The following is a 23,624-nucleotide window of genomic DNA, read 5'->3' on the forward strand; positions in this document are numbered from 1 at the left end:
CCTAACCCTAGCCATTGCCGACCCGGTGGTGCCCCATGGTTTGTTCCTCTACTAATCGGTTGCCGGGTCGTCAGGTAGCAAGCCATCACCTCTAATGTCATATCTACTACTTGCTTCTTAGGGTTTCATACCTCTAGATGTATATTGTGATTATTTATATATCCTATATGTTCCATCGTGCAGCGAGTCGGTGTTCTTGAGGTTGTTTTGATAGTGGTCAGTTAACTTGGGGCCAAGCCCGCGAGTACAGATCGAGGCCAAGCCTCACAAGTGTTAGTTGGAAGTTGATTCTTGTCTGTGGCAGCAGTAATTCTTTGTAGCTCCAGCAATGGCACATGTCAAGAATGCTTGAGGTGGTCCCAGTGATGAGGATCCAAGGCCTCTGCCTCGCCTGACTGCTCAAGAGAAAGGGAAGGCGAAAAAGACCACAACAAGGAAGAGAAAGCTCATTGATGTGGAGACTGAGAGAGCAGTAGCAGTGGCAGCCGCCGCTGAGCGAGCGGAGAGAGGTGGAGTCAGGAGTGGTGTCCATATTGTAGATCAGCTATCATCAGCTCAGAGGGCCGCCATCGAGAGGGTTGAGAGTGTTCATGGTAGTGCAGCTGGGACTGTCATGCTTGGAGGATGGTGTGTCACTTTAGAAGAGAGTCAGCCTCAGGGGGAGATAGAGTAGTAGACACAGCTAATAGAGCAGACAGAGGGTACTCAGCAGCTAGAACAGACTGAGGAGACAGAGCGGGCAGCTTAGCCATAGCTTCGATGCTCTGGTTGTACACGTACTCTGGTGTCGCCGAGGCCTGAGACATAGAGGAGGGGCTCTCGTCCACCTCCCAGACCATAGGGTCTGCCTTCGGTGACTCACCTTGACCTGAGGGCAGCCACAGCCAAGCAGGTGCAGCAACTCCATTTCGTGTAGTTTGAGGACTGGTTTCCACAGAGGTGGGATGAGCGTGCTTCAGAGCACTTCTATACAGTACTGCAAGATGATTTCTACAATGCTTATTTGAACAGTGGAGTTGCTTTCAGATCTTAGAGAGTTTGCTCCATAGAGTCACTTGTTGTAGTAGCAGGGGAATAGATCCACCCTCACCTCTCATATCTGCCAGGGTTGACAGACCTTCTTGGATGGACTGGCCGCTATGTTCCATCATGGGTCCGTGAGTTCCACTCTTCACTTTAGATTGACCCGAGGCACCGATTCATACACTTTGCATTCAGAGGCCGTGACTACAGGCTCCAGAGCTCGAGGGCCAAAGAGATTCTTAGGATTCTAGAGTTACCCATTCACCTTCACAAGGTTTGCTATGGTCAGACAGAGCCTCCCAGATGCCCTCATGGTGGGCTTGTGCCACCCATAGATCTTGTCCGACCATGCTTCATAGAGCCATTTAGCGAGGGGTCAAGTAGGACACCACGAGACCTTACACCTATATCTCAGCTTCTTGATGCTATCATGAGGAGGACTCTGCTCCTGAGGATGGGTTACCATGAGGGTTTGACTCGCATTCAGTTGTGGTTAGTGAATTCTCTAGTGCAGCAGACCATATTTGATATTTGGGATGTCATACTTTCCGAGATGGAGGATACACTAGCAGAGGGTTTTAGAGGTCACAGTCAGCCGCCTTATGCTCACTGGATCACATTCTTGATTCACAAGGCAGTTACATAGAAGTCTCCTGAGATGATGGCAGAGTATACATGTGTCACTACTGAGTTTCCTCCATATAACATGACTCAGATGCTCCACCACAATAGTGTGAGGACACTTTGCTAGCCGTGCCATCGCCCAGAGGTCCCAGAGAGAGCAGCCTAGCAGGATGAGATCATCAGGGGCATTGCAATGATAGAGGAAGAGCAGGTAGATGCTCAGCAGGAGGGTGTGGTCGAGAGTGACCCTAGTGACAGTTCTGATGATGACTATCAGTCTATTCCTCATATGCCTCCTCGACCACACGATAGAGAGGCCAATGGCTCTAGCTCAGCACCACCACAGCCACCACAGATAGATCTAGCTCTTCTAGCAGTACTTGAGCGGACGAGGTAGGACCAAGCATGCCAGGCATAGGAGACAGCCACTGCACTAGCATAGGTACAGGCTCGATAGGACGAGTTCCAGAGGCAGCAGTAGGCCATACAATAGCAGCTCATGATCCAGTAGCAGTTACTTGGCTTTATGCAGCATGTTTTCATAGCTATTGGGGTTGCTCCTCAGGAGTCCACCCCTCAGCTAGGCCAACCTGCTACCACCACTACACAGACTCTAGCTATACAGCCTAGTGGGCTTTAGAGTCAGGGATAGCCAGCTACTCAGTTTGCTTCACCTACAGAGTAGGTGTCCCAGTGGTTTGCTTCCCTAGTGACAGATCAGGGTCCTCACTTCACTCCTATTATTATGGGCTTCACTCCTCCTCAGAGCTCTTCAGTGCTAGTGATGGACACCCCAGTATCTAGGAGCCTTGGTGCTACCTTCAGTGAGCTGATAGGGTAGCCTATAGCACTAGAGTTGCGAGTCCCTGTTCCTACCACAGCTGCTCCTATTATCGGGACTACAGAGACGATCCCATCATCTGTCGCATTATCCAAGCCACCTTAGACAGTCACAGCGACAGCAACAGTGGTAGATGTGGCTCCACTTCCTACAGTGATACTTCTATAGTCACAGGCCACACCCAAGCAGACCTAGACCGCTTCACCTTCACTTCCAGCAATAGAGGGTCAGACTGCTCAGAGCTCAGGGTCAGAGGATGCTGCTGCTCAGTTCTAGATTTCTCACCGCACCTCAGCGCCCAACTCGACTGCTCCTGCCCCACCGTCCAACCCTTAGGTTTTGGTGCTTGACACCAAAGGGGGAGAGGGATCGAGTATGTTAGATCTAGGGGAGCATTACATCGCATTACATTTAGGGGGAGCATATGATTTATTTCTTTTGGCTCTTTATGTGTGATACATTATGCATTCACGTTTATCTTCATGCATTATCTTATTTACATATGATTGTGATACTTATGTGACATGTGTGACATGTATGCTCTCTACATTGATTTATATTTATATCATGTCACTTGGTTATGCTCATTTGCTTTGCTTCCGTGTTTTAACTCTGATTCAAATGAGGTTTAATTCTTGTACTCTTGCTTAATTCATATCTATTGAGTACAACATGTTGGCTTGGGTCATATAAGCATGTCTAACTCCTTTGCTCTTATTATCAAAAGCTTATATGAACCAAGCATGTTGAAAACCTCATCTCTTTTACATACTCAAGGTTGTATTGTCATCAATCACCAAAAAGGGGGAGATTGAAAGCATCTAGGCCCCTAGTTGAGTTTCAGTGATTAATGACAATACGAGATTACTATGACTAATGTGTGTTTTGCAGAGGCAATTTAAGTTAGGTCATGGTAATGGCAATTGATTGGGCAATTATGGTTGTCATGCCCCTACGATGGAAATCGTTTTGGTTTTCAAAGGATGGACGACAAGGTTAAGGATGGACTAGTTCTAAGTGTCGTTTGGCGTTGAAGAGACACTTAGAGTAGTTTAGGACTTTGTTTTTCCTTTGGCCATACTATTAAGGGGGGTATGGACTAGTAGCTTGACCTAGGTGAGTCTAGTGGGTTAGGTGTGGTGCACACTGGTCAAATCTAGCACTAGGTAGCTCCGGAGTAGCCCTAAGATCAATTGGAGCAAACTTCATTCACATATGAGTTCGAGTTGGAAGTGAATGGAGAGTTAAATGACTGACCAGACACTGGTCTGGTTGTAACAGGACATTGAAGGGTGACTCTAGTCAGTTCATTTGATCAACTAGAGTCGTCTGGTTGCAACCGGACGCTTAGTGCAAAGTGACTGGACGCTCAACTCCAGAGAGGTTCTAGAGAGGGAGATTCCTGATCGGACATGTCTGGTCAGTGCTGACCGAACACTGGCCAGGATTAGGTAACTGACCGAACGCTGAACTACGTAGTGACCGGACTCTAGGTGCCAGCATCCAGTCAACATCAATAAGGTTCCAGAGAGCGTTTGTCATGACCGGACGTAGGTCAGTGTCCGGTCAGAACTTAACAGCTCTTTCTGACATAGTGGCGGGGATAACTAACTGGAGCGTCCAGTCACCCTGATTGGAGTGTCCGGTCACCCCATAGAGTGATGACTCAGCCTCTAAACATTATGTTTTGAATGAGGGGGTATAAATACTTACTCCACTCATCCAAGGGAGGCCTCTTGGCCATTTGTTCAGCTGAGATAAACCTTGAGAGTGCCAAGGAGAGCAAGAGCCCAATGAGGGGGTATAAATACTTACTCCACATCGCCGCGTTTCTTTCTCTCTCTTTACTTTGAGCATTTACTTTTGAGCAATTCATTTCAAGTCTTTACATTCCTAGAATTGCCATGCTAGAGTAGGATTGGAACTTAGGGTGCATAACTTTTGTGCGGTAGAACAATAGAAACACATTCTAGGCACAAGGGGTGAAGTGGGCTAAGTGTAGAGTTTAATTATTGCAAAGAATTTTAGAATTAGCCTAATTCACCCCCCCCCCTCTTGGGCATCTTGATCCTTTCATGCTTGCTTACCTCCTAACAAAGCTTGGCGAGTGGACACAGATGACAGCGGAGCGGCGGAACTACGAGGCCAGCACGGTGGCAGCGGCGGCTAGGGTTGCAATGGCGCAGTGACTCGGCGGATGCAGCTTGCTCTAGAGCTTGGTAGGGAGGTGGCATGATGCAGGCGGCTGCTATTTATGGCCCGGGGAGCATCTTGGCATGCACGGCAAGGCAAACGAGGCGGGGTGACTTCGGTCTCTCGATGGTGGAGTCCCCTTCGGCTACGACAGAGATGAAGGATGGTGCTGACAAGTGGGCCCAAGATGGCAGTGACATGGAGCGCGGGGCTGGGTTGTTAGCGACTGTGCACAAGGGAAGAGGAGGCACGGTGTGGCATGGGTTGCTTGCTGGGCCGGCTCAGCAGAGAGAGAGGTTGGGCTGCCTATAGGAGAGAGGGAGAACGGAGCAGGCTAGGGGGGAAAGGGAGAGCAGGCTGTGGGAGCTGTCGTCGGCTGCGGCTTTGGCTCGGCTAGGCTGTGGCCTTTGGGCCTTGCGGAGCTGAGCGGGTCGGCGCAGTGGAGAGAGGGAGATATGGGCTGTGGGCAAGAGAGGGAGAGTTTTCCATTTTCCTATTTTCCTTTTTCAATTCAAATTCAAATATGATCCAAATCAAATTCAAATATAGTTTCATATATACTTTTCAATTCAAATAAAAATGACAAATTTTGGTAAGCTTCCCAGAAATAAATTTTACAATTTTTTTAAACTCTTTTATTTTCCAATTCTCTTTTTCTTTCTTTTCTTTTACTTCAAAGCCATTTTTAATTTATTTCCAAAAGCAACTCCAACCATTTTGAATCTTGATTCAAACCACTCAAGCAATAAATCAAATGCACCGGCATGTATGCACAACCATGTTGCTACTCCTTATGATGTATTTTAATATAATAAAAATATTCTTTTTCCTATATTTCATGAGCACAAAATACAAAATTAAATCAATTTATATCTTTGTCAAAAAGAGCATATTTTAGGGTGTTACAATTCTACCCCCTTAAGATGAATCTCGTCCCCGAGATTCGGAAGACGTCGACTAGGAGATAGGGATACTCCATCTTTGGATTCCTCTTTACTTCCTTGTGTAGCTCCATCGTCTTGCTAAGGATTCTGCCTTACTCTACATACCTATTAACCTTACTCCAAGTATCTTGCCAAACTGATTCCAAGATTTTGACAGGTACCTTGAACAATTCTTAGGTAACTCCAATCACTAGGCCACCTTTCCTTTTTAGTGCATAATATCAATTCTTTTTATTAAAATATTCCCTTCCAATGGAGCTTGATGATTCTACTACCAATCTTTAAAACATTAAGGATTCTGATTAAGTTGCTCGAACTTGGAATACAATTCTTAGTCCTTGGTGTCACCCGAACCTTCTTAGCATAATTCTCTGTTGCTAAGGGCATCAGTCATGACTCTGCTTCTCCAAGTGATAACACTTTTCCAAGTCATAAAACCTTGATTGCTTTAATCCAACAATGATGTCACAAGCTCAAAACCATCTTAGTGAAGATATCCTTTAGATTCTTGTGATCCACCTAGATGTCACTTGTTATGCCCAAGTAGATAGCATCTCCATGCTCCACAATGGATAACTCCAGATCATACGTCAGATGTTCCATCTCATGTTTTCTTGCATAAGCCTCTACTTTTTCTTCTTGCATAAGGACACATCCCACACCTTGACAGGGTGCATTCTAGTGGATATAAAGCTCTTGTCCTGATCTGGCAAAGCTAATACATTGGTTTTACTTCAACCTCTTTTTTACTCCTTCAAACACTTAGCTGAGGTCTCTTGATCTCAACTTAAAACCTTCTTCAGTAACACTATCAATACCTTGACGATCTTGGATAAACCTCCCTTGAACCTCTAACCAAATCTCATTATTGAAAACTCTGAGTTTCTCTCACATCTTCGAGTGGGTTTCAATCATATCATTAACTTTCTTCAATCCCAACCCTTCCTATCATGCTTAGTATATCATTGGAATTTCTTGAGACTCCATAGAACCATCTGTAGTTATGAGATATCTCATTCCTATGTCATTAGTGCCTACTTGTCTTGGGTATGTTGAAGATTGGACTCCCAACTGAGGATAGCTCAAATTGCAGAGCCATATTGATGAATGCATCCATTCCTCGTAGATGATCCGATAACTTATCAATAGAGCAAAGGATACTTACTCTGGATGATGAAACCCTTAAGTGATATACATCCTCTAGGTCCCACTTTCTAATAGGTCATTCTCATATTCCTCAAGTGCAGGTTGTATACCCTCATACTCAATTCTTTCTCCTAACAATATTATTAGAAGCACCGAACATTGGGCATACTTAATCACTCCTTTGCGTGCAGACAACCATCCCATTCCAAGGATAACATCAATGTCCATTAATTCCAAAACAACAAGGTTTGCCTCGAAGTTCTTCCCTTTTATGTTAAGACTAACTTTTGGGCATATACGGTTTGCCTTCTTTTCTCCTCCTAGAGAGTTAACTATCACCGGTCTCCTCATTGGAAGCATAGTTATCTTATGATCTTCCACAAATTCCCTAGAGATGAATGAATGTGAAGCACTAGGGTCAACAACCCCATAGCAGTGGCTGAGCTTACTGCAATCAAACAATAAAAAATGTCCTAAGTGGTAATCATATCCACATTGTTCGGACTTCCAGGGATGTACTTTCACTTTAATTTATTTTCTTGCACCTGCTTCTTATGGACATTCTGTTCTAGCTCCTGCTGCTATCGATTCTGGCTTTGATTACTCTTAGCAAACTTCTCAAGACAATCATTCTCATAATGTTCAATTTCACCACAATCATAATCTTCCTCACCAGTAGAAGTATTTGTCTTCATCAAGGTGATAGTAGGAGGTAGCAGACATGGCTCTTGAGAGTTAAAATGCTGCACTTCATCATTAGGTAGCTGATCCTGATCTTGATCTGTACTCCCAAGCAGATTCATTGGGCATGACTGATATTCTGCTTGAGTAGCAAAACAAAGTCGAGTGATTCTTAAGTGGCGTTGAAGGTCACGCTTTCTCTTCTTTTGTTCCATCTCTCGATGCTTGTTGTCAATTAGAATTGCTCTGTCCACCAATGTTTTGAAATCAGGATACACAACAGTCATCAACTACAATTGAACTCCATCATTCAGTCCTTTCAAAAAGCGTTTATGTTTCTTAGCATCATTATCCACTTCTTCTGTAGCATAGCGAGACAACTGAGTGAACACGTCACGATACTCACACACAATCATAGATCCTTGCTTGAGAGCCCAGAACTCATCTGGCTTGAGTTCTACTACACTGGTGGGAATGTAGTACGACCTTCAAAGCCATTTTTAATTTATTTCCAAAAGCAATTCAAACCATTTTGAATCTTGATTCAAACCACTCAAGCAATAAATCAAATGCACCGGCATGTATGCACAACCATGTTGCTACTCCATATGATGAATTTTAATATAATGAAAAATATTCTTTTTCCTTATTTCATGAGCACAAAATACAAAATTAAATCAATTTATATATTTTTTGAAAAGATCAAATTTTAGGGTGTTACAATACATGTGTTGAAATTTTGGAAGATGATAACCAATGTTTAATCATACATGATCTTTTCTATGCTTTGATATGGTTCATAGACATGATACTTTGCACTCATATATTTGATACTTTGCATGTAAATAAATTTGATAATGTGCAAATGAACAATTGTCGGGGACCAAATACTGGGGTACCCAAAGAGGAGGAGCTAATAACCATCAAACGATGATGCTTTTGAACAAACAAGAATGCAACTACACTTCTTGCCCAAGGACCAAAGGTTGGCTTCGCCTCGCCCGACCCCTGAGGGCAGACTCTGCCTCGCCCGACGGTTGAGGGCTGGCTCTGCCTTGCTCGACGTCTGGGGGCAGACTCCACCTTGCTCGATGTTCAAGGGCTGGCTCCACCTCACTCGACCCCTGAGGGATGGACTCCGCCTTGCCCGACGTCTGGGGGCAGACTCCACCTCGCCCAATGACTGAGGGTTGGCTCCACCTCACCTGACATTTGGGGGTAGTCTCCGCCTCGCCCGATGTCCGAGGGCTAGCTCCACCTCACCCAACATCCAGGGGCTGGGCTCTGCCTCGCCCGACGTCCAAGGGCTGGGCTCTGCCTCGCCCGATGTCCAGGGGCAGACTCTGCCTTGACCGACATCCAGGGGCAGACTCTGCCTCTCCTGACCCTCGAGGGTAGACTCCGCTTAGCTCGACGTCTTAGGGCAGACTCCACCTCACCCAATGTCTAGGGGCAGACTCTGCCTTACCCAACGTCTAAGGGTAGACTCTGCCTCGCCCGAACGTCCTGGGGCTGGCTTCGCCTCGCCCGATGTCCGAGGGCTGGCTCCGCCTCACCCGACGTTTGTACGCTCCTCCTTCATAACTACGCATGCAGATATGGCGGGGCACTCAAGTCAACCATAGTACCAAGGACTATAGCCTACACGCCTGCAGGAAAGTACCATCATGATATGACCAGACGGGCACTTTATGGCCCTTCTAGGCATGTTAGAGCCCGAACAACATTGTAGGCGTCGACATTTGTTCTACAGTATTGTGGGCGCCACCATTGGCCCTCGGGCGTGGATCCTGACGGAACCATATGACAACCACTATGGTCCAAGAGGATACTCATGTCCTCTACAGTGACAGACATGCAGTCACTATGCCGTTGGCTCCCCCGTGGGGTTGCATATCAACACCCCGGTCCGTCGCATCGCCCGCCGGTGCGGGATGGGATGTGACCACTTGCTGATCAAGTCAGAACATGGCATCATCAACGGATAGACGCCCAACATGGAGCTATCTCTGACGCCGTCTGCTGTGTCAGCGCGGCTGGCTCAGAGGAAAAGGAAGACTCGGCACCTTCGAAAGACCTTCTTTGCCTCTAGTTTTTTTTCTTTCTCCCATCTGTAATCCCTGCTCCCCCTTGGTCTATAAAAAGGAAGGCAGGGCACCCCACTAAAAGGGGGATCGATTTCACACACCACACAGTGAGCAGCCCCTAAGCTCTCGGCACCCGTTCGACCTTTCCATCAAAGACTTGGGACCTGTCCCTCTCTCGCCCGTTCGTGCCCCCTACTACAAACCTTTCAGTGCAAATAACACGAGCAGCAACCACAAACTAGACATAGGGACATTCTGCCCGAACCAGTATAAACCTTGTGTCTTTTTAGCACACCATCCGGGCCAAACGCACAATAATACAAATTTACTCATTGGTGTTTATTTGAAACACCGATAGTAGGGGCCTTTGCGTGTTCCGACATTAGCATCAAGCCACGGATGGCTAGCCACGCAATCAGCTGGGTCCCGGGCGCACATGTGCATTTTAGGGACCTAGAGTTCATCGTCACAGTGGAAGGAGAACTGGCGTGGACACCCATCGTCGTTCAATCCTTCCACCCCGCCAGCCTCGACGTGGTCACCAAGACGCTCGAGGAGCTATGGCTCAACAGAGGAGAAGCATTCTCTCTAGAACACATCATGCGGAGTGCCCCGACGGTGCTCCTATTTGGTCTCCGCAACGCTGCAGAGACCGTTGGTCACCTTGTGGCCCAGCGCATGATCTCATCTCCCGCGAACAACGAGTTTGTGGGGGTGATCGAACGTGTCACGGAATCTCTCCACGACCTCCTCGTAGAGGAGCCGGGGTCACCCTCTGGCTCTGACTCTAGCAGGGGGAGCCATCACCCCTCTCATGAATGCTTCATGATGGGTACCCCTAAGGGACACGTCAAAAGCGTCTCCGATGAGGAGACTACCCCGGAGAACAACCTCAGCGACGAGGCCGAGGGGGAGACAGCAGCCCCACCTCGTATGAGGGTGTAGTAGCTGAAAGCCCGACACTAAGAGATCGAGGAAGCACGACTCTAGCTTGAGCAGGAATGCGCGGAGCTCGATCAGGAGATCGAGCATCAATGAGACGGTGGGCATGCACGCTCCATGGCCCACGACGTGAATTGGAGAATCATCGCCGATGATGAAGCCCTCCCTCGCTTCGCACAGGCAAGCCAGAACATCGCCACCGTGATGGCCTTACTCCATGGCCTTCTAGAGGCCGCGACACCCATGGATCATCGTGCCCACCGTGAGATTCGCACGCTACTTGAGCGTACGGCAGCACAGCAGGCCAAAAGCTCATTGTCTCTATGATGCGAGCTCGACGCTCGCCAGCGCACGCCCTCGGAGCGCCCCACAGGGACGCGTTGGTCCACCAGGAGCCACAAGGAAATAGACAACACACTGTGGTCCTAGTGCGTTAGCATCTCGGCTACAACCATGACGCGCACGACACCCTCGATGCCCATAGACACGCCTACGATGACCCTAGAGAGGGAGCCAGATGCGGCTATCACCCTCACCATGGCGGACGCTACGATAGTGGTGAGGACTGGAGCCCGAGCCCCGGCCTGCCGAGACCTCAAGTCTTCGGTCGACACATCCTCAATGCTACCTTCCCACCAAGGTACCGACCACGAACCAATATCCCAAAGTACTCTAGGGAAACAAACCCCGGACTATGGCTCGAAGACTATCGGCTTGCCTGCCAAGCTGGTGGTGCGGATAATAATGATTTCATTATCCACAACCTTCCATCTTTCTTGGCCGATTCGGCAAGGACCTGGTTGGAACACCTTTCGTCCAACAGAATCCAAAGTTTGGAGGACCTTAAGGAGATGTTCGTGGGAAATTTCCAGGGCACTTACAAGCGCCCCGAAAACCCATGGGACCTCAAGAACTATTGGCAGAAGGCCAGGGAAACCCTCCATGGGTACATTCGGCGCTTCTCCCGTCAATGCAACAAGCTCCCTAACATCGCCGATGCCGACATTATAGGAGCGTTCCTGTCCGAGACTGCCTATGAGTCTCTGGTTCACAAGCTGGGACATAAGGGCCCGTGAACCACCAAGGAGCTCCTAGACATCGCCACCAGCCATGCCTCGGGCGAAGAAGCGGTCGGAGCCATCTTCGATCACCTCGATGGCAAGGCAAAGCAGGACAAGGACACCGGCAAAGGCACCTAAAAAGAAGAATAAGAAGCAACGGCATGAGGGCTTGCTCATGGCCGCCGCTGATGGTAGGGTGGTTGAAAGCCCACGGAGGGCACTCCAAACCACTTCAAAAAATTACTCGAGGGGCCGTGTCCAAACCATGCTTTCCTAGTCAAGCATCTGTACAAGGACTGCAGCCTCATGCGGCAGTTCTTGTTTGGAGGCTCCAACAAAGGGGAGCACGGCAAGGACCCTACCCCCACTATGGATGATGACAAGGAGAAGGACGATGGCTTTCCAACACCGGATGGCTGCCTCATTATCTTCAAAGGATCGGAGACCTATGACTCCAAGCGCCGCTAGAAGATCACGCGTCGCGAGGTCTACGCGAGCGAACCAGCCACGCCTACCTTCCTCCAGTGGTCAGAGTCTGCTATAACCTTCGATCGAGCTGACCACCCAGAGAGCGTCCCATAGCTGGGAAGATACTCGCTCGTGGTCGACCCAATCATTGGCCCAAAGTGCCTCACTAAAGTACTAATGGAAGGAGGCAGCGGCCTCAATATCATGTACGCCGAGACGCTCAACGCGATGGGCGTTGACCTGGCATGCATCTGGCCAACTAGCTAGAGCGCCTTTCCTTGCATCATGACTGGAAAGCAGGCCATGTCGCTTGAGCAGATCGATCTGCCCGTCACTTTTGGGGGTTTGTCCAACTATAGGATAGAGACCCTCACCTTTGAAGTGGTTGGGTTCCCTAGAACTTACCACGCCATCCTGGGACAACCATGCTACATGAAGTTCATGGCTGTCCCCAACTACACCTACCTCAAGCTGAAGATGCTGGGCCTAGGTGGAGTCATCACCATCGGCACCTCCTTTCAGTGCTCCTATGAGTGCGAAGTCGAGTGCTGCGATCATGCCACCACGATCATCGCCTCCGGAGAGCTCATCGCCATCAAGAAGGAGGTCGTTGAGGAAGCGCCTGATCCCAAGAAGTCGACTGGGTCTTTCGAACTGGTGGAGGGCTCCAAAGAGGTCCTCATAGATCTCGACAGCTCCGAGGTCAAGATGGTGCGCATTGGTACTATGCTTTCCTCCGAATAGGAAAGCGCGCTCGTCGACTTCCTCCGTGACAACAAAGACATCTTTGCGTGGAAACCCTCGAATATGCCAGGCATTCCAAGGGAGGTCGTCGAGCTTACCTTGAAGATCCACCTAGGCTCCAAGCCATTGAAGCAACACCTATGTCGCTTCGAGGAGGGGAAACACGGGACCATCGGTGAAGAGATAGCAAAACTTTCGGTGGCTGGATTCATCAAGGAAGTATACCACCCAGAGTGGATAGCCAATCCCATTCTTGTATGAAAGAAGAGTGGAAATGGAGGATGTGTGTTGACTATATGGGTCTCAACAAAGCGTACCCAAAGGATTCATTTCCTTTGCAATGCATAGATGAAATAGTTGACTCTACATCAGGGTGTGAAACCCTCTGCTTCCTTGATGCGTACTACGGGTACCATCAAATCACGATGAAAGAGTCTTACCAGCTCACGATATCTTTCATCACCCCCTTTGGATCGTTTTGCTACATCTCAATGCCATTTGGTCTGAAGAACACTGGGGCTACATACCAGCATTGTATGCTCAAGTGTTTCAGGGACCTCATCGGGCAGACCATTGAGGCCTATGTTGATGACATCGTGGTCAAGTCCTAATGGGCTGACCACCTCGTGGCCGATCTTGAGCAGACCTTTGCAAAACTCTGAGCTAATGGCATCAAAGTCAATCCCAAGAAGTGTGTTTTCGGGGTCCCAAGGGGCATGCTGCTCGGCTTCATCGTCTCCAAGCGTGGCATTGAAGCCAACCCAGAGAAAATCTTAGCCATCACAAGGATGGGCCCATTTCAGAACATACAGGGGGTTTAGTGAGTTACAGGGTGCCTCGCCGCACTCAGCCGATTCATCTCGCGCCTTGGCGAACAAGGTCTCCCCCTTTATCGACTCTTGAAGAAAGTTGACTGCTTCGAATGGACATCTAAGGCCCAGGAGGCACTTGACATGGTCAAACTACTTCTGACAAAGGCCCCGATCTTGGTTCCTCCAACCGATGGAGAATCCCTTCTGCTATACATAGCGGCCACCATGCAAGTGGTTAGCGCCGTCCTAGTAGTGGTGCAGGAAGAAGAGGAGCATGCTCTCAAGGTGCAGCGCCCTATGTACTTCATCAGTGAGGTACTATTTGACTCTAAGACCCGCTACTCCCAAATCTAGAAGCTCCTGTACACCATCCTCATCACCAAGAGGAAGCTACGCCACTACTTCGAGTCACACCTAGTGACGGTCGTGACATCGTTCACCCTCAGCGAGGTCATCCAAAGCTAGGACACCATGGGAAGAACCGCAAAGTGGGCACTCGAGTTGATTGATCAGGGCATTACATATGCCTCTCGAATGGCGATCAAGTCCCAGGTCTTGGCTGATTTCATCGCAAAATGGACTGAGGTCCAAATGCCATCGGTGGCCGTAGATCAAGAATACTGGACGATGTATTTCGATGGATCGCTGATGAAGAAGGGCGCTAGCGTGGGGCTGGTCTTCATGTTGCCCCTTGGGGTATGCATGAGGTACATGGTTCATCTCCATTTCCCCTCCTCCAATAATGTGGCCGAATATGAGGCGCTCCTCAATGGCCTACGCATTGCCATCGAGTTGGGCATCCGACGTCTCGACGTTCGGGGGGACTCCCAGCTAGTGGTCGATCAAGTCATGAAGGAGTCAAGCTGCCACGATGCCAAGATGGCTGCATACTACCAAGAAGTTCGACGGCTAGAAGACAAGTTCAACGGCCTCAAACTCAATCACACCCTGAGGTGCCTCAATGAGGCGGCCGACACGCTTGCAAAGGCGGCATCCGGCCAAGAGCCTATGCTAATGGGTGTCTTCGCCAGCGACCAACACAAGCCCTCGGTGCGCTATGAGGGGTCGGAATAGGCCAACAACGGTCCACCCAATCTAGCCTCAGGTGCTGACCACTACTATAGGAATCAATTTGCGCAGCGTGGCCAAAATGGGCTCCGTGGTGGGCACCACTTTTGCCCGCCATGGTTAACCGGTGGCTGGCCAGCGAGGCCGGCCACCGAGGCACCCGCTGTGGGAAAATGGTTTACGGCGGTGGGCCACCTTATTTGCCCGCCGTAGGAAATCGTTATTTACCACGGCGGGCAGTATGAATCACCCGCCGCGGTTAATACGATGTACCATAGCGGGCTCTTTAAACTGCCCACCGCGATAAAGAGTTCATTTCCTGCGGTAGGCGCTTTATATTGCCCACCGTGGTAAAGCCTGTACAAATAATCACCGCCTCCCCTTCGTCTTCTCCATGGGTCTTCCTCTCTCTCAAACTCATGGGGGAGTTTTTGCCCTAAAATTTGAAGAAACTTTTGATTTGAGTTGAAGGGCTTGGATTTGAGGGAGGAGGACATCATAAGAGGTTCATAAAGGCTCCCCCTCTCTCCTTCCATCCTCTCTCTCTATTTCCATCACCTAGAGTTCTCTCTAGATCTATATCTAGATCTAGATCAATTTTAATGGAAAAAAATGATGTCATGTATTTCTTTAACCTTAGATTCATCATAGATGCATGCTTCATCTTTCACATCGTTATTTCCTCTCTTTTTCATGATTTTGGACGTAAAAATCATCAATTTCTCCTAATTCTTCTTTATTTGTTGATTGTGACGGATAATGTTCGCAGGTATGATGGATAGGTCGGAATGGATGTACCGGATCGATAGAGTGAATGATCCACGGTGCCTCTTTGAATTAAGGAAGTTTATTGCTACTGGTAAAGCTCACCGTGAGAGACTGAAGCGGATGACAACCATATGTCCATGTTCTCGTTGCAAGAACCTGAAAGCCCACCAAGACAGCGAGGTGCAAACTCATTTGATCATGTATGGTTTCGTCGAGGGCTACACCATCTGGACATTTCACGGCGAAAGAGTTAGTGCGAGTGGCGGTGCATCTACAGTGAGCTCTTCGACGCCGACGACGACAGCACCATCGGTGAATAAAGATCCTTTAGGAGCACCCGGCTCCTCATCATCTTCAGCAGCTGCTGCGCCAGCCGACAGTGACAATAGTTGTTGTGATTACATCATGGTGGATGATCTAATGCAAGACACGGCCGACGAAGCCGGCGACGATGGGGATGGTCAAGATACTGTGAGCCAACCCGAGGATGTGCAGCTTGTTGAAGATCTAGTCAAACATTTTGATGAAGACGACGTTGTGTTGGGTTGGCCAAAGTGGTTGGAGAATTTCAGAGAGTTGAAGCAGGCGGCAGTTGATCCTCTCTATAAGGACGGCAGCAATTGTCCAAAGGAGTGCACGGCGCTCTGTTCTAACCTCCATATGTTGATGTTGAAGGCTCATCATGGTTGGTCTGACACTAGCTTCAATGAGTTGTTAAGCTACCTTGCCACCACGTATCCAACGGCTAACAAGGTGCCCGCCAATACTTATCGGGACAAGAAGCTGATCCGGCCAGTGGCGATGAAGCTTAGAAAGTTTGATGCATGCCCTAACCACTGCATCCTGTATCGGGGCAATGAGTATGAGAATTTGACGAGTTGTCCGCACTGTGGCTTTAGTCGGTACAAGAAAAATGCTGGTTGTCGCGTGGATGCAGAAGACGAGGGAGGCTTGCGGGGTGGTCGGAAGAAGAACAAGAAGGGGGCAAAGAAGAGCAGTGTGGCCAAACAGATCTCGGCTCAGTAGGATGATGAAGAAGAGGGTTACACGCACAGGAAAAGTCCAGCACTGTCGGTGTGGTACCTGCCCATGATGACAATGGGGCAAATCTGAGCCAACTACTACTACTTTACTACTCTTGTACTACTCTACTTTACTACTCTAGTACTACTCTACTTTACTACTCTATAACTGTGTCTATACAACTGAAATATGTATTCATTGTAGCTTTCCAATGGCGGAGGAACCGATAAGCGAATGGCATGACCCTACCCCTAGTGCATCATCATCAACTAGCCTTGAGAGCCAAGTGTCCGTGACCCCAAGGCCAACAAAGAAACGTCGTACAGAGGACGAAGATGATCCGACCTACCAATCGAGGGACGACAAAGTTGAAAGTGCGCGGTCTCCAAACCCTAAACAGATGCTGGTGGTGCCTCGAGAATTGAATTTCGAGGAGGTACAAGTCAGTGAAAAAGAACCCCTCGCTCCATCTCCAACCACTTTAGGCAAGTCTAGTGGTCAGAGGACAAAGCTGAGAAGGGGGGAACACGGGAGGCACCGGAGGGAAATCCACGGCGAAGTCCATGTGATCCATGAGGTGGGACCAGAGGGAAACCCGTTGTCGCCACCCACGGTCCTTGCCAAGTTCAGCAACCAGGTGGCGTGTATAGTCAAGGACAAGGTGGAGATCACTTGGGAGGAGTGGAACAATGTCCCAGTCGACTACAAGACACATATCTGGGGTGAGGTGACGAGGAGCTTCCATTATCCCGAGGATGCCGATCTGAACAAGTGTAGGGAGTGGGTCATGCACGTGGCAGGAAGAGCCTTTAGAAACTTCAAGTCCATGATGACCAGGTACTACTTGAAGCTAGGCAAGTCACCCTATGTCAAATACACTATGGTGAAGGAACATCACTGGGAAGAGTTCTGCAAACAAAGAACAATAGAAGAAGCAAAGGCAAAGAGCGCCAAGTTCAGCGCACTCACGAAGAAGAACCTACACCCCCACCACTTGGGCATGACTGGGTTTGCTGGTAAGAGGCCCCAGTGGCAGGAGGAAGAAAGGGCTACAGCTGCCGCCGGGCTTCCCGATCCGTACGACGGTGTAGACTTGAGGGCTAAGGACTTCATCTATGCCCGCAAGCCGAAGAAGCTCAAGGAGGGCGCGAGCAAGTTCAATGAGCCCAAGTTTGAGGAGGTGGAGAGGGCTCTCATCGAGGCTGCTAAATCCAAGGATAGCTTTGAGGTTCGTAGGGGCCAGGACTTGCTGACCCTGGCGCTGGGAACCCCCGAGCACCATGGCCGCGTCCGTGGCATGTCGTCGAAGATGAGCTGGAACTCAGTGGAGTCATGGCAATCCGACGCTGCCACATACCGGTCAAGGCAAAGGTACGAGGAGGGCATCTTTCAGAAGGGCTATGATCAAGGCGTGGCCAAAATGATCAGTCGGTCCATAAAAGAAGCCTTCACGAGCAATGACCCAGATATGGTGTCGATGAGGTCACAGATGCTTCGCTAGGCTGGTGTGGCTGTGCCTCAAGTTCCACAAGGGCAGACACAAGGGCAGCCACTGCCGATGATCGAGGATCGCCCAAGGCACCCCGTCGATGACATCCGGCAACCCATGCATGTCCACCTCAACATCCCATTCGGTAGGGAGAAAAAGTTGACCGTGGGTGAGGCTTACATGCACCCCAAAGAAGATATCAAAGATTTCAACCAAGACCAGATCCCTGCCAACTATGCTACCATGATACTTACATGGTATGTGACCCAATACAAAGAATTTGAAATGGAATATCCAACTGCACAAGGGGTAACGATCCTTGGAGCTGCCATTGGTTCCGAAGTCCTGTGGAACAAGGACGACATAGAGATCATTCTCTCGACGCCGACTTCTATGCCGATGGCGACACCAGCATCACAACCATCCGTTGCCGGATCTTGTCCCCCCGATGATCCGGATCACGGCGATGGCGATGATGAAGGCAATGCAGGGATGACAAGGGAAGGAAGTCACCCCGAGGCACAAGCCCTCACCCTCGTTCTCCTCCTCCAACAACAAGTCCACCTCCACCTCCCGACAGTCCATCTAAGGGCACAAGCAAAGGACCAGGAGGCACGGAGAAACCAGGGGCAAAGACACCGCCTGCTGCCATTGCGAGCACAAGCCACTGTCCTCCACTGCCGGTGAAGACTAAAGGCGACCAAGGGCATCTCACATACTCACTTGAGTTCGAAAGGTATGGTAGCGGCGAGCATAATTTGCTAATAACTTTTCTTTGCCATAATATGGTACTAACATTTCTATCCCAGGCCGAGATCACCTTTCCATCTATTTCCTGAATCGGATGACTGCCCCGGCCATTACGAGCATGGGAAGTTCATGATAACCAAGGCCCAGCTCATCGACGAGGAAAGGTGGGAGACAAGGAGGTTTCATCTCTGGTACATGGAAGCGGCAAAAGCTGGCCTGCATGGTTTTCTAGTCAAGGTTGTGGCAGAGTACTTCCACTTGCCCGGCAACATTGTAGAACTCCCCGTGGACTTCCATGACATGTACAGACTACTACGGGAACAAGACCTTGACATCGCCCAAGTCACCTTGTTCTCTATGTAAGTGATGAATTGCGAGTTTCACATATCACCTGCCTTTGAATCGGTCAAGACTACTTATATATGCCACGATGGCTTGTCCTTGCAGGTTGATGGCCTATATATCCAAGGAACTAAAACTTGATGTTATCTATATATCTCCAATGCATATTGCTCAAAGAGTCATCATTGGTTACCACCTAGATGACAATCATCCAACCATGAAAGACTTGACCAAACGATAGAGAGAGGCGCACAGGAAGAAACTGATGGACAATGAGAAGTTGAACATTTCAAGGTACATACTAGGAGCAATGAAGAAGATCAGGAGAAATGGGTGTATCGTAGTTACCTACCACTTTGGGTAAGTCGAAGACATGCCTGTAGAGATAAGTGGGTAGCTAGCTAGTATTATTATTTCTCGTCGTAACCTGTATTCTGTTTCAATGGCGCAGCCAAGGCCTCGAGGGTCACTGGGTTGCATTTATCATCTACCCTCAGGATGGCAGGGCCTGCGTATTTGATTCGTTGAGAATGCCAAACTTAAAAGGGTACAAGACCTTTGAAGATTGCCTCAGAGTGTAAGTGACTGAACTGTCTTCTCATATGCGTTCTAATGCCCTGCCTAATACTAGTACATTTCATATAACGCTTATAAGGAGTACGTGAAGGATCCTGAATGCTATGATCGAAGAACAGAGAATTTTAAGGCTAAGCATAAGAACCGCATCAAAATCAGACGCAACTTTCCGGTAAGTATTTGAAAGGTTTAATTGTGCTTTCTGTTCATAAGCGTTCTAATGCATGTATTCTAATGCTTGTGTATCGATCATGCAGTGTGCCAAACAACCGGTAGGATCACAAACCTGTGGCTTCTACGTCTGTGAGTACCTGAGGGAGTGCAAGCAGTACAGCTGCAGTTGGAGGGTGCTCAAGAATGGATTGAACTGGTGGAGAGACGTGCAGAGCACCCAACACTCCTTCAAGCAGACAAAGGCGGACATATGTAAGTTTGTCTTAGACAAATGCGTGCTTGAAGGGAGCACGTTCTTCAATGAGAACAGCCAGCTAGCGATTTTACCGGAGTACGAGAGGCTGAGGAAATGGCCCACGATGATGCGTCTGCAGGATTACTCCTTAGGGCATGTATAACGACTTTAATATGTAAATGTAATGAATTAATGATGACAAGAATGACTAAGTGAATGTATATATATATGTATATTATCTCATGTGTAATGCCTGCATACTTTTTAAGTTTAATCTGTGAAATCTAGATGTGATTTGAATTTGAATTTGAATTTGAATTTATATGCCTGTTGTATTTTTTTAATTCAGGAAATAATTTACCAAGGCGGGCAAATAATAATGCCCGCCACGGCTAACGAACATAACCGCGGCGGGCCATGAAAGGTCTCTGCCGCGGTACAATAATTTACCACGGCGGGCGGTGCAACGTGACCGCCGTGGTAAAAGTATATTTACCGCGGCGGGCACGTTACACCACCCGCCACGGTAAATTGGTTAACCGCGGCGGGCAAAGCCACCCGCCACGGTTAAGCCACGATTTACCATGGCCTCTAGGCCACGGCGGATGGCTTTGCCCGCCGTAGAAAATCAAAAACGCCCGCCTCCAGTAAAGTTTGTGTAGTAGTGGACCAACCGATGGCTCCGTCCGGCCCTGAGGCCATGGAGCTTGAAGAAGATCTAGCGACAGAACCCGACCCTCTGGTTGACTAGAGAACACTCTACCTCAACAACCTACTCCATGACACACTACTGATGGACAAGGTGGAGGCTCGATGGCTCACACGCTGCGCCAAGTCCTTCATCCTTGTGGAGGGTAAACTCTACAAACAAAGCCACACCGGGATCCTGCAGCGCGGCATCCCCATTGAGCAGGGGAAACGCTTGCTGAGCGATATCCATGGGGGGGTCTGCGGTCACCATGCCGCGCCTAGAACCTTGGTTGGAAATGCATTCTAACAAGGCTTCTACTAGCCCACTGCAATAGCCGATGCTGAGCAGATCATACGCACCTACGAAGGGTGTCAGAACTACGCTCGGCAAACTCACCTCCAGGCCCAAGCGCTCCAAATGATCCCCATCACATGGTCGTTCGCGGTCTGGGGTCTCGATTTGGTTGGACCTCTCAAGAAGGCGCTCGGAGGCTACACCCACTTGCTTGTCACCATAGACAAGTTCACAAAATGGATAGAAGCTCAGCCGATCTTCGTGATCAAGTCCAAGCAAGCCATACTGTTCTTCCTCGACATCGTCGATCGCTTTGGAGTTCTGAACTCCATCATCATGGACAACGGTACATAATTAACCGAAAAGAAGTTCCTTCAATTCTACGATGAATACCACATTTGGGTCGATTGGGCCACCGTTGCGCACCCCTGAACGAACAGGCAGGTCAAGTGCACAAACGGCATGGTCCTACAGGTCCTTAAGCCTAGGATCTTCAACCGGTTGAACAAATTTGGTGCACGATGGGTCGCCGAGCTCCCTGTGGTACTCTTGAGCCTGAGGACAGCTCCCAGTCGAGCCATCGGCTACACACCCTTCTTCATGGTCTATGGTTCTGAGGCTATCCTCCCAACCGACCTTGACTATGGAGCACCAAGGATCAGGGCATATGACGAATAGGGAGCCAAGGCGTCTCTCGAAGATGCCATGGACCAGCTGAACGAAGCCCATGACATTGCCCTCCTCCGCTCAGCCAAATACCAGTAGGTGTTGCAACGGTACCATAGTCGACGAGTGCGGGGTCGGGCCTTTGACGTCGGGGACCTAGTCCTTCGCCTCGTCTAGAGCAACAAGGATCGCCACAAGCTCTCCCTACCATGGGAGGGACCGTACGTGGTTGCGGAGGTGCTTCGTCTAGGCGCCTACAAGCTCAAAACCATCGACGGCGAGATCTTCACCAATGCCTAGAACATCGAGCAGCTATGTTGCTTTTACCCCTAAATAAATGCATACTTTCTCTTATCAGTTTTATTATCGAAATCCCTGATCTTTTGTGACATCCGACCCCTCAAAACGGCAAAGGGTCGGACCTCACTCGGGTGCTGATGTGAGCTCATTTATCCGACAAACATTCTCTACGCATGCCCTCCTTTTTCACATTAATTCCTAGGAGCTAGATTTACGGGAACAATTCCTGAGTATGATTGTTAAGGACTATGGGAAACCCACGCCCCAATGGCTACGGTCTCTTTGCTCACCAGCGTGATCAGAATTGGCTCACCCACACTCTGAGCTTTTGTGACCTTAACCACGGAAAGGGTTGGGATGCGCTAAACCTTTTTTACACAAAAAAGGGGAGAAGAAATAAGAAGTTGTTCGCTGTAACAAAATTTCAAAGCTTGTCCATTTGTTACAAGTTTCGCCGCCTAGCTTTCCTGCTTAACTAAATTCTTGTGCAGGATGTCCGCATCCTTTATATCCATAGGAAATTCTTACTTCAGCAGGTAGCCCCAATCGACCAAACGGCACGACCATTGCCAGGAAATAGATGGGACAAGCTTCACCTTACAAAGTGATTTCATCACAAAAAGGGACTGATGTATTCATGAATAAAAAAAATTGTTCGCACGGGGGCTCCCCCACAACTTAAATGGTTATATTTGCTGACCACTTCTACCCTAAATACTATTGCGGCCACCGCGCCACGCTCTCCATCAGCAACGTCCTACCGCTCCACGAGATCCCTGAGGGTGCTGTCATCCACAACGTCAAGCACCACGTCGGTGACCATAGTGTCTTCGCCAGGGCATCCGGGGACTATGCCATCGTGATCAGCCACAACCCTAACAACAGCACCTCAAGACGAGGTAGCTCCTAGACGCAGATGCTGCCCGCCGAAGTATGGCTGCCATGGTTGGTGGATGTCTCCGACATCTCATCAAACTTTATGAACTGGCTGACCTAAGTGGCTATAAGGGCAAAACCCCCCATCGGTGCAGTCTTGGGCGGCTTCCCCACCGACAAGGCTCACCCGGAGAAGATTTGCCGAAAGAAGTATACGTACAGCTCCATCCCGATGAAGGCCTCACAGACGGTGACAAAGCCGGTGACATGCAACACCCTCTAGTGCACCTCCTCCATCGGCGGAAGTGGCCCCTTCTCGGCAAAGGCGGCCAGCACCATCTCATCTATGTTGGATGACCTCTAGCTCGACATCGCGCTCTGGATTCATGAACGGATCTGTGAGTTCTCCTCTCCCTCGCTTTACCCTCTTTCACTTAGGAACCGCCATGATGCACGAATGCACTCGGTGAGAAGGAAGAAGGAGGAGAGGCAGCAGCTCAAGAATAGGCGGAGGAACGGGACGAGAACCCTCTCCCTTCCCCTATTTAAGGAGGAGACGCGGCAGTTGGAGAAAGGCGAATGATTGGGGCGAAAAACCCTCTCCCTTCCGCTATTCAATGCAGATCGGAATTCGTTGGGACATGTCCTAATCGACGGGATGCACCCTGCTCGACGAGATGGCGCCTAGTCAAACGGGACATGTCTTGGGCATGGCCCACCACTACCACACATCGGGCATGAGAAACAAGGCGTGGTCGCATGTAGGCGACTCTCTGCCTTCCCAGGCAGGACCTGGAAGGGACCAA

At 49.2% G+C, this 23,624-nt stretch overlaps 1 protein-coding gene across 1 annotated transcript; it reads left to right on the top strand.

The window, feature by feature from the left end:
- The first annotated feature begins 12,313 nt into the window (after window positions 1–12,313).
- On the top strand, window positions 12,314–12,754 carry LOC136481147 (uncharacterized). Its single transcript, XM_066478504.1, has one exon. The coding sequence runs from the start codon at window positions 12,314–12,316 to the stop codon at window positions 12,752–12,754; it is 441 nt and encodes a 146-aa protein (XP_066334601.1).
- The last annotated feature ends 10,870 nt before the right edge of the window (window positions 12,755–23,624 follow it).

The sequence above is a fragment of the Miscanthus floridulus genome, chromosome 9, assembly GCF_019320115.1.
Source record: "Miscanthus floridulus cultivar M001 chromosome 9, ASM1932011v1, whole genome shotgun sequence".
In the NCBI taxonomy this organism is placed as follows: domain Eukaryota; kingdom Viridiplantae; phylum Streptophyta; class Magnoliopsida; order Poales; family Poaceae; genus Miscanthus; species Miscanthus floridulus.

Bases quoted from the DNA above. Each gene is read 5' to 3' on its own strand.
- LOC136481147 (XM_066478504.1), top strand. From the start codon at position 12,314: ATGTCGCTTGAGCAGATCGATCTGCCCGTCACTTTTGGGGGTTTGTCC.